Source organism: Schistocerca cancellata, chromosome 3 (assembly GCF_023864275.1).
Source record: "Schistocerca cancellata isolate TAMUIC-IGC-003103 chromosome 3, iqSchCanc2.1, whole genome shotgun sequence".
Classification (NCBI taxonomy): Eukaryota; Metazoa; Arthropoda; class Insecta; order Orthoptera; family Acrididae; genus Schistocerca; species Schistocerca cancellata.
In genome coordinates, this window is record NC_064628.1 from 401,160,834 (window position 1) to 401,173,260 (window position 12,427).

A 12,427-nucleotide genomic window follows, 5' to 3' on the forward strand; every position below is an offset into this window, starting at 1 on the left:
CTTTAGATCATAAAGTGTAAATAATTCTTATCTCCTAATTCCGCTTCATGTGTGTCCATGGTGTAAGACCATGGCAACTCACCCCTAAATTTTGAAGAGGCTGTGCTCAGCAACTACATCAGGGTCATTTCTGGTATAGTGATAACAGTCTGCCAATTTCAGTTATTTCTATTCACTTAAAAGTTAAAGAATCATCTCCTGGGACAATCCACTGGCATCAAAAATAGTCTTTACTATCCAAACAAATATTATTACAGCTGTTTGTGGAATGTCTCTAAGAACATGTCCGACTCAAAGCAAGTCAGGAGACAGACCACTACCTTACAATATATCTTCTCAGTAACAACTTTCATAACTGGGAGTACTCACTATGAATTAAATTAAATAAACCACAGCCATAAAACTAGAAGGAAATGTCAATGACACTGTTGCTTGGAGAATTTACCAGATACAAAAATGTTTAAAATATAGACATGCCAAAATCTTCAACTTATTTCAAAGAAATATTAAGTCTCTACAAGGAAGGCGAAGGGTACCTTGTACCACTACTAGTTACTTCCTTTCCTGTTCAATTCACAAAAAGAGTGAGGGAAAAACTACCACCCGTATGCCTCCATACAAGCCTTAATTTCTCTTAGCTTCGTGGCCCTTATGTGAAATGTACATTGGCAGCAGTAGAATCATTCTCCAGTCAGCTCCAAATGCTGTTTCTTTAAATTTTCTAAACAGTGTTCCTCAAAAAGGAAGTCTTCTTCCATCCAGGGATTACCATTTGAGTTCTCAAAGCATCTCTGTAACACTTCCACGTCGATTGAACCTACAGTAACAAATCTAGCAGCTTGCCTCTGATGTGCTTTTATGTCTTCTTTTTCCTGACCTGATGGGAATCCCAAACACACTATAGTTCAATTCTTTTATCTTGGCGGCTCGCGCATGCCCGCCTAGACGCGGGAGATTGCTGCGTTGCCAGTTGCACACGACGCATGCGCCAAGAGAAGCAGCGCCATAGTATAGCATAGTTCGCAAACTTACGTTTAGGGGGGAGCACGCAGTTCATGAAGTAAAGCCACCACGGCTGCAGTAACCCTTTCGCTGCTACAAAGACGTGCTCCCTGCATTCCGCGCTGTGGGCGATTTTGTCACTGCACTGCTCGCCTGTGCAGACACACTGTGTTCTGACTGCTTTGACAAAAACTATTTGGCTCAAAAATTAGATTTTTACCTATCTTCTTGACTGTTACCTTCCCCCCATAAATGACTTAATTTTGTTTCGATGTTCAACGCAGTTATTATGCAGCATTAAATACAGTAAACCATTGCACGAAATTTTGAAGAGTTTGCAGAGGTTAAGTCCATAGAGTATACTTTCCGGATGGTCGATTTTAGTTGCCACAATGTTGAGAATGAAATGTGGACAAGATACCTATATATTTCATTTAATTTAAGTACCACACAAGTGTCGTATGTAATATTGAGAAATATTCCACCTTTCGCGACTGTAACGAAAGTTTTACTTACACTGGGCACGTTTGGCTTTATTTTAAAGCACTTCAATCAATCAAAAGGAAGTAGACAAAATACATTAAACAAAACTGTGGACTTACAGAAACATTAGGACTTGAATATACCGTCTGTCAGTGAAGTGCTCAGAGCTATGTCAAATATAATTTTGTGTGTGGCACACACAAACAGCATTTATTTGCTAAAACACTGATGAGCCAACACAAACGTTGAATATTGTGCTACCGCAGCACAAAACTACGAAAGGTGACTTGGCAATGGAGGACACAAAATACAGTCCTCTTATGATGCTTCAAAAGAGAGAAACGCGTCTGGTCTAAATAAGTCGCTTATTACAGTTGCAGAAGAGGGATATATTTCAATACCATTGGTAAAACTGCGACTGTGGAACAAAAACAAGAAATAGAACATGAATACCATTGTGTATGTGCCATAGCTTTCACCGATGGAAATGCTTTAAAATAAAGCCAAACGCGCCCTGGGTAAATAAAACTTTTATTACAGTCGCGAAAGATGGAATATTTCTCAATATTACATACGACACCTATGTGGTACTTAAATTAAATGAGATATTGTTATACAGTGAATATTATATGAAATTTAGGTATCTTGTCCACATTTCATTCTCAACATTGTGGCAACTAAAATCGACGATACGGAAAGTATACGCTATGGACTTTTACCTCTGCAAACTCTTCAAAATTTCGTGCAATGGTTTACTACATTTAATGCTGCACATCAAAACAAAATTAAGTCATTTATGGGGGGAAGGTATCAGTCAAGAAGACGTGTAAAAATCAAATTTTTTGGCCAAATAGTTTTTGTGAAATCGAATGATAAGTGTGTCAAAGCAGTGGGAACACCATGTGTCTGCACAGGCGAGAAGTGCAGTGATGACAAAATCGCGCACAGCGCGGAATGCGGGGAGCACGTGTCTGCAGCAGCGAAAAAGTTGATGAAGTGGCAAAGCACTAGAAATTTCATTCAAACGAATAAAATTCGTGAAGTAAGGCACTCCAATATTGTTTTAAAATAAAGAAATTACTAAGCACCGCAAAAGGTTTGAACTCGTAACCTTTAGCTTGGCAGCCCAACACCTTAACCGTTCCGCTACCTCAGCTCATCAAACTGTGTAACTCCATAAGGACTCTAACACTCACGCAACTACTTATAAACACTGTTGGTATGACTATGAATTACTCACGCTTCGTCGAAGTACAATAGGAAATAAACAATTACCGCTGTTCTTTATTGCGAAAAAGCAGTTCGTGAGATTGAAACAAACACCTTTCCTTGCTATCGCCTGAATTAGGAGTCTTATTGCTTGTTTGGTTTAATTAATTAATAGAATATGAAGCAGTTGAAGAAAATCTGCTATCAAGACATTGCTTTTGTTCTATTATTTTATTTATGACTGAATGTTTCTAAAACTGAAGACACTCGTCCGTGCTCTACACTGCAGTCGAGATCTGGCAACGTCGTTCTCTGACTGTGTTTTGTGACGTCAGATGCGCAGAACGAACCTAAACTCGGCCGCCAAGATATATGACGCGCACTATAACAGTACTCAAGAATGGGTCACCAGCATTCTATACACCATCTCCTTTATAGATGAGCTATACCTTCCCAAAATCCTAAAAAAAATCTTCCCTGCTACCAACCTGACATGCTCATTCCATTTCTTATCGCTTTGCAACGATAAGTTTAGATATTTAATCATTGTGACTGTGTCAAGCAGCACACTAATAATGCTGTATTCAAACATTATGGGATTGTGTTTCCTACTTATCTACACTCAGAGCTAGCTGCCATTCATCACATCAACTACAAATTTTGTACTAGTCATTATGTATCATCCTACAGTCACTGAACGATGACACCTTCCCATACACCACAAACAGCATCAGCACACAGCCACATATTGCTGCTCACCCTGTCTGTCAGACCATTTATGTATAAAGAGAATAAGAGCAGTCCTATCACACTTACCTGCGGCACACCTGATGATACCCTTGTCTTTGATGAACAACTGCCATTAGGGACAAAGTACTGGGTTCTATTCCTTAAAAAGTCTTCCAGCCACTCACATATTTGGGAATCTATTCCACATGCTTGTACCTTCATTAAGGGGCTCCAGAAAGATTCAAAATCATGAAACGTTCAATTTTTACTTTTTTGCATTTTAAAAATCTACAGACTTTTCCCTTTCATTTCATATATAAGTTACTCACTTCAGAAGACTACAACTATTTTTAAAATATTTTTGAAATATGTTCTGCGTGGACTTTACCTACTAGGACACTGTTAAACTTCTGTCAAATGTTGTACTCGTGAATCTACATGCTCATCATGTACATTTTAGTGATGTGAGAGAAATAAGTGTTACAAAACAACTGTTGTGGCTAACTTGTGATAGTTGTGATGTAAATCGCTTGCTTGATCATCATGTGTTTCATGTTTATTTACTCTTTTTTAATGAAAATATTCATAGTGAACTCTGTTCATTTAACTCTCATTTTATTGAAGGATAATCATGGGTAAATGTAAATTGGCTAGAAATACTCTGAAGGCTTTTAAGAAAAGGAGAGAAGTTGGAAAACCAAGGGTAGGTGTTATTACCGTAAACAATAAAGGTGATAACCAAGTGTGTGAACCTAACTTTGCTGGTACACCTGACCACTGCAATGAAAGTGAGAAAGAAAGCACTTCACAGAGGAAGCTTGGTTCAGTTAGTGAAAAGTATGAATGTTTTATGGGTGAATCAAATGTGAATGAAATATATGATATGTCAGTTCTCAACAGAATTTTTGCAAACTGTGTAAGATGGATTCAGTGCAGTGAAGTCAGTCTGGAAAAAAAAATCACCTATAAAAAATCACATAGGACTTGGAATTGAAGTATGGTAAGTGTTCATAGAAGACCACCTTTTAGAACAGTGTTGCAGTAACTCCAATGAGGGAAATTATAGCAAAATCTACTGGTAAGGGTGCTAATGCAGCTGCAGTTTCCTGTGGCTTGTAAAATCTTCAAAATACCTCAACCAAGTTTGCGAACTATAAGATTTATAGGGTCTACAGAAGAAGATGTCTGTATAGAATATATGAAGGAAGCTGTGAAGAGGCAGTAATAGGATACAGTCATAATAGAAGGCTTGACCCGGCATAAACGAGGACAGACATATCTTCCTGGTGTAGTATCTGCCACCAGTATGTATACAGAGAATGTTTTAATGTAGCAGTAATATCTAAATATTGTAGATGTCCACAAAAAAAAAAAATAAATAAATAAAGGTATGCATGAAAATAATTGTACAGCTAACTATAGTAGCAGCAGTGGAGGAAGGGAAGTGGCTGGTGTTGCTAGTATATTTCAACATTTTGTTGCTTATGATACCTGAGATCTATGAATTACCTTGGTGACGGTGATTCTAGAAGTTTCAAACATATTCACGAACTGAAGTCCCGTGGTGGTGATGTTTCAGCGTGAAATCTGAGTGTATTGGACACATGCAGAAAAGAATGGGATCACTACTTCGGCAACTGAAAGCTTCGTACAAAAAACAAGAACTCAGTGATCGTAAAGGGTTGAAAGGGAACTGAAGATTAACTGACAGTATAATCGACTAAATATAGAACTATTGTGGAATGGCTATTAGGCAAAACACACACAGTGTTGTTTGAATGAAGAAGGCAATTTAGGCTCCCTTTTTATACTTTTTCAGCCAATGAAAGTCCCCATCATTAATTGTGCTCCAAAGGAGAAAACAGTTGATGTAGGTGCACCAAGGAATTGCTAACTTGTGAAGTGTACACTCATAAACATAGTCAGTCTGATGTGGTAATTTTCAGAGACTTACCAGCATGTGAACTGTTGAAAAAATATGTTCATGGAAAAACTCAAAACGCCAATGAAAGTTTAAATAGTGTTATATGGTCAAGAATCCCCCAAGACTGTGTTTGCTGGAATAGAAACACTTTACTTTGATGTGTATGATGCTGTTGTTACTTTCAATGATGTCAACAACATGTGTATGATGCTGTTGCTACTTTCAATGACGTCAACGTTGTAAGGTGCACAGTATTTTGAAATATGGAAATGAAGATCGGTTTCAACATCATACGAACGATGCTTGCTTTAGACAAGGAACATCTTCGGGCTGCAGACAGGGCTGTAGATAGACTAGAAATACAAGTCAGAGTAAACAGGAGGAGGACAAAGAGGAAGCTGGAGGAGGAGTTTGCAGAAGATGAATCCATCCCATGGACCTGGATTGAAAAGGTAATCCAAACTTTGTCACTTGATTCCCAAAAGTTTTATTTTTCATACAAATTACATGTTTTCTCAGTATCTAACAAACCAATTTGCTTCAAATTTTCAGGAAATGTTACACAGTCCCTTCTGTGTAGCTTAACACAGACTTTTTCCAAAAAAACCTGTATACCGTTGAATTTATAAACACAAAATGGCACAAAAAGTAGCGAATTTTCTTTACAACAGAAAAAATTAATCTAACAACTGAATTCAAATTTTTAAAAATCTCTGTGTTACATTGTAGCCAATACTACAATAAATAACTTCTAAAAATTTTAACTTCCTAGCTCAAATACTTTCTGAGAAAACATGCAATTTATAAGCGCTATTTTAACATAGGAAAGATAAGGCTTTCCGGTGCCCCTTAACAATCTGTAGTGGGGTACTGGGCGCCATAGCAATTGCTTTTCAGAAATTTAGGAATATGAAATCTACCTATTGCCCTTCCTCCATGGTTCACAAGCCATCATGTGAGAAAAGGGCAAGCTGATGCTTTCTAAAACAATGCTGATTTGTGGACAGATGACTTTAAAACTCAAGGAAATTAATTTTTTTCAGACTGAGAATATGTTCAAGGATTCTGCAGCAAACCGATGTTGAGGATATTGGTGTGTAATTTTATGGGTCCATTCTTTTACTCTTCTCACACACAGTAGTCATCTGTACTTTTTTTTATCTTTAATAACACTGGTCAACACTCATTTTCTTGCCAAGGATATTTGAGTGGCTTTAGGATGGGTTAGTGGTGCTGAGGATGAATATAGCAACCATTTATGTAGTTTGGCTCTAGTTTTTGAGATAATGCATGATTTATTCAAAAAATTAGAAAAAATTGCTAATACTGAACTCGAGCGCTACAAACTACAATGAAAAAAGAAAATAATCTTTATAAATAGCTTCTATGAAAACCAGATAGGCATTTGTCCACGTATAAAACATAATTGAAAAGTTTCTCTATAAGTATATCATTTTCCGTCCATGACGAACCGCTTCCTGCACGCTTTCCTTTTATAGGTCTCTTCAGAACAGTCACGTTGCAGATTCCAGCAATAATCTGCCATCATATGCCTGTCCCATCTTCCTTTATATCTTTCCTCTATTCCTTTCATATCTTGATGGAACCGCTCTCCTTGTTCCTCACTGAAATACCTAGATTACGAGGAAATCGATCCAAGTGGCTGTGAAGGAAGTGCAATTTTATGCTCATGTTAGCTCCTAAGTTTTGAAAGTTACTGATCATGTTTTTGACCAGTTCCTCGTAATTGGGAGCTTTATGATTGCCCAAAAAACATTTTGCAACAGCGACAAAACTGTTCCAGGCCGATGCTTCAGTGACAGTCATGACACTTGTAAAATTGGTATCGTTGATGAGCCTACGAATTTGAGGACCATCAAATATTCCTGCCTTAAGTTTTTCACTACTGAGTCCAGGGAACGTATTGCAGATGTATGTGAAGCAATTACCATTTCTGTCTAAAGCTTTGGTGAATTGCTTTATTAGTCCTAACTTAATATGTAATGGTGGAAGAACAATCTTGTCCCTACTAACCAGAGGTTCATTAATGATGTTTGCTTCACCAACAGCCATATGTTCCCTTGGAGGCCATGTTTTCTGCTTCCAATGTTCGTGCTTTGCCCTACTATCCCACATGCAGATAAAACATGGGTGCTTTGTGTATCCACTTTGTTGTCCAAGCAAGAAGTTCACCATTTTCAAATCAACACAAATCAACCACTGGTGCTGCATCTACTGAATTTTCTGCAGAACCATCTTGATGTTAGCATATGCTTCACAAAGTTTTGTTGAGTGGGCAATTGGAATAGATGCGTAACGATTGCCATTGTGTAGGGGAACACATTTTAAACTTCTAGTGGAACTGTCTATGAAGAGACGCCAGTCCTCTGGTCTATATTCCGGCAGCCCCAATTCAAGTAAAAGTCCAGGTATATTGCTGCAATACACTATAACCTCTTCTTGGTTGAAGTATGGAAGAAGGTTTTCTTCTCTCGTCCGGTAAGCTGTTATTTTAACACTTGGATGAAGACAGTTCTTTTCCTTAAGCCTGGATGCTAAGAGTTCTGATGCTTGCTTTGAAAGATAGAGTTCCCGTATCAAGTCATTGAGCTCCTTCTGGTTGAACTGCTGGGGTTGTGTCTCACGTCCTTCGTATTCCGAACCACTACTTGTACATTCCTCGCCGTGCACCTCATCATCTGATGATGTTAGCGTGGGTAATGTTGTGAAGGTTGGTACAGGAACATCGTTGCTGTGCACCACCGGTCTTCTTGCTGACTCCAAATCGGGATATTCCCACTTTCGTTTTTTGAATCTATTAAAACCTTTCACATTAACAATGCAAAAATAGCAATCATCTGTATGGTTCTTCTGCTCTCGCCATACCATAGGCACTCCTAAGTTTAAGCTTTTCCTTTTTCGTTTTGTCCACTGCCGTAAGCACTCCACACAGCATTTACAAACTTTATGGGGTGCACACGCCTTGTCTTGATCTCCAAGTTTAATTCCGAAATATGCCAGATACGCTTCCTTCACAAAAGGAGTGATATTCTTCCTGTTCTTTTGAAGAACGTATTCACCACAAATGTAGCAGAACTCATCTGGATGGTTCACGCAAAGACGGCGTTTTCCTAAAACAAAATTGCACAAATACTACATATTATGCAGAACTTTCTTGTATTTGCATGTCAATCACATCCAACAAACATCATTAATTGTTTTGTGTGAAATGAATACTCACCTCTTATTTGCTACGTCACGATGAAAAGGTTCTATCTCCTTGAAGCTGCACTGCACATGTGTGTGACTTTCTACCATCGCCATTTTTCTTGTTTACACTGAACGCTACCTATCGGCTGTTGCGGGGATTACCTCGGCCAACAAATGAATGTCAAGTACCGCTGAATTCAAATCTGCACAACCCTCAATATCTTCAACACACGCACCGCACAACAGGACTGAACATATGCTGACAGTGTGATGTTTGCATGATGTAATCCTCAACCACACAGATGCACTCCCTGAGCACAATTGTTTAATAAAGATAGTACAATATCACTAATTAAAAAACAGGTAGCAAATACATTACACCATATATGGACCCTGCAGTCGATATTATCCACATGAAACTCTCATTTCCACAAATAACCTATATCTCAAAAACCAGAGCCAATTTGGAAAAAGTACAAATATACTCGGAATGAGTATCGTAACAATATCCCATTTTCGTTCAAACTTCCCTGGCAACGAAAAAAAAATTTTATTTTGTAGAGCTGTGTAATCCTTTCCTTGTTCTTTAATTTACAACAGCATTCCTTCAAAACTGATGAATTTAACAGTATTTATGTAATTGCTATACAATGGTACATAATTCATAATAAGGTTCACTTCTCTGTCTGTATGTGATTTTAAATGACATTATGTCATACTAAATCATATGTTCTGAGACTTGCCACATCCATGAAAATACAAGGTTATTCTAAATGATGGACCCATTTTCAAACCTTCATATTTATTCATATACAAATCCAAAATGAACAAGCCTTATACCAATGAAAAGAGGAAGTTCCAAAGTTTTTTCATAATGTTTGATATCAATTTAATAAATTTAATAATTTGTAATTAATTAGTTTTGATAATTATTTAATAATCAGAAATGTGATAAATGTTCAATGTGGCCACCGTTGGCTGCACAACAAACATCGATGCGGTAGCCAAACTCGTCCCACACATGCGAAAGCATATCTGCTGTTACTGAGTGCACAGCAGCAGTGATCCGGTTCCACCGATCGTTCAGAGTGGTTGGTAGACGCAGGACGTAAACAGTTTCCTTCACATAACTCCATAAGAAATAGTCGTGGAGCGTAAGATCAGGATATCTCTGTGGCCAGAAGTGCAGAGCCAGGTCCTCAACTCCCCTGCGACCGATCCAGCACTAGGAAGGGAGTCATTCAAAAAGCCTCATACACCATGGTGCCAATGGGGTGGAGCTCCAGCCTATTGGAAAATGAAGTCCTTGGAATCTTCCATAACTTGAGGAAACAGCCATTGTTCCAACACTTCCACGCACATGATTTCCATTACAGTTCTTTCCACGAAGAAAAATGGTACATAAGCCTTTGTACGGAATATGGCACAGAACATGTTGATCATCGGTGAGTCCCTTTCATGTTGCAATGATGAATGTGGATTTTCCAAACAAACCCCATATAGGAAAATTGTCTCTGTTGACTTTTCCACTAAGGTGGAACGTCACTTCATGGCTAAAAATTACACGCTGTAGAAATGCATCATCCTCCATCTTTGTTAGGACATAACGACAAAATGTGAGATGCTTCTCTTTCTCACTGGGCTTGAGAGCCTGCAGAAGTAATCGGTAGGGCTTGTACAGCAAACACCACCTCAGAAGTTTCCATACAGTTGGTTGGGGTATTCCAAGTTCTCGACTGGCTCTATTGGTAGACTTACTGGGACTGCGCACAAAACTTTCTTGAATCTGTCAGACATCATCCTCTGACACACGCAGTTGGCCAGCGCTTTTTCCTTTGCACACTCTGCCAGTCTGTTTAAATGGCTTAAACCAACAGCTAATGCTTTTGTGAGTTGGTGGTTGAATTCCGAATTTGGTGCAAAATGCCAGGTGCACTGCAATTTGCGACTCACTTTTCATGAACTTGAGAACACAGGAAACCTTGTGCTCCACAGTAGCCATCTCACTCACTACTGACAGTGAAACGGAATGACGGCCCTATTGTCGCACCAACTCTACCGGCCACTTCTGAAACCATCACCGCCTATACGCCGCTGCCCGCCAAAAAGTTTGAAACTTCCTCTTTTCATTGGTATAAAGCTTCTTTATTTTGGATTTGTACTTGAATATATACGAATTTTTGAAAATGGGTCCATCATTTAGAATAAACCTGCATATATATAGAAGGCTTACATTTCCACCTCTAACTGCATAAAATATCTTTCTTTACAATCCAACAAGGTTTTCTTCTGTCACCTTGTCACATTTCATACACTCTGGTGCAAACTCTCACACTATATCAAGTTGCTTACCTCCACGAGAACGTCGGCAAGCTGCTTCTTCTGCTTGAAAAGAACATTGGTGGCACCCACCACATATCCCCGTACATTTACGTCACTCAGAAGGTCCAGATACGGCAAAGACAAGTAAGGGTGGCACAAGTAACCCTGCAACATGGAGGAATCTCCAAGATCTGGAAACAAAACCATGCACTCCCTATGCAAAGTTGACATAGAAATGAAAGAGTGCAGTTTCGTTAGTGTATCTCAGAGTAAAGCAACAAATAGAGGTAGAAAATTGTTCCATCAGAGGATGCTATAACAGAAACATGCAGCATGTTAATGTTTGTAAGTTGTTCAGAAACACAACATTTAACATGGACAGTGAGAACACAGTGTTACTTAAGAAACTACTTAAATATACACAGAAAGCCACATCATATTTTATTTTCATACACTTCACACGCCTTTTTAACTACTTCTTCCATATTCAGATTGTAGTGTGCATTTTTAGTAGTCAGCTTTCTAATGGATAAGGTCACTGACTTGTTACCGCCACCAACACATGAACTTCCTGGAAAAATGCCAAGTTTCCAAGCAGTCTCCAAGTAGCCACCATCAATCCTGCAGAAAGCTCTCTGAATCCAACACATGCAATGACAGAATACCACGTACAGATGCTGTGGATTGGCTTTTTGATAAGCAGAATTCATTACCAACACTGCGTTACACTTGAGCGCTCTCCTGCCTTCGGTAAGGATCCCACATTGATGGACAATACTCATGAAACTGCCCAAATGACAGATTTCCAATAAACTGAGTGCAGCATATGCATTCCCCATGATTACATCTATGTTGTCACTCCCCATTGAACATCAATGTACAGAAACTCCTCGGTATCGCAACCTGACTACTTACGTGCATTAAATTACAACTACAGTAATTGGATAGATAAAAAAATCTACTCACTAGGTGGCAGAAGAACACACACAGGAAAGAAGGTTATAATTAGGCAAGCTTTTGGAACCAGTGGATCCTTCTTCAGGCAGAAGGATTGAAGGGGGAGGAAGAGGTGTGAACGAAAAAGACTGGAGAGGTCTAGAAAAAGAGGAAGATCTTTGAAAAGTCACCCAGAACAGTGGGTCAGAAAACACTTATGAGACGGGTTGAGAAGACCAATTGTTTGGGGACTGCACTGGATGAGCCCCACAGTTTTGGGTGACTTTTCCTAAATCTACCCCTTTTCCTAGACCTCCCCAGTCCTTTCCCTTCACCCCTCTTCCTTCCCCTTCAATCATTATGCCTGAAGGAGGAGCCACTGGCTCTGAAAGCTTGCTCAATTATAACCTCCTTTTACATGTGTGTTCTGCCACCTCTTTGTGAGTAGATTTTTTATCTATCCAATCACATTATACTGTCAAAAATTGATTGTTTCTGTTGTTAAATTACATCTATTTGCTTTTAAGGCCAGCTGGTAATCTCTGCGCCACATGCTGCCCTACTGTAAGTATCTGCGTTTCAAAACTGGTTCCTGACAATGTAATCTGCCGG

At 38.9% G+C, this 12,427-nt stretch overlaps 1 protein-coding gene across 1 annotated transcript in view; it reads right to left on the reverse strand.

Annotated features, from left to right (window-relative positions):
* LOC126175143 (late secretory pathway protein AVL9 homolog) overlaps positions 1-12,427 on the reverse strand; it is a 101,963-nt gene that overhangs the window by 41,097 nt on the left and 48,439 nt on the right. Inside the window, exon 6 of the mRNA XM_049921703.1 lies at positions 10,910-11,044. Within this exon, the coding sequence (XP_049777660.1) occupies positions 10,910-11,044 (135 nt within the window). The remainder of the gene's footprint in view (positions 1-10,909; positions 11,045-12,427) is intronic.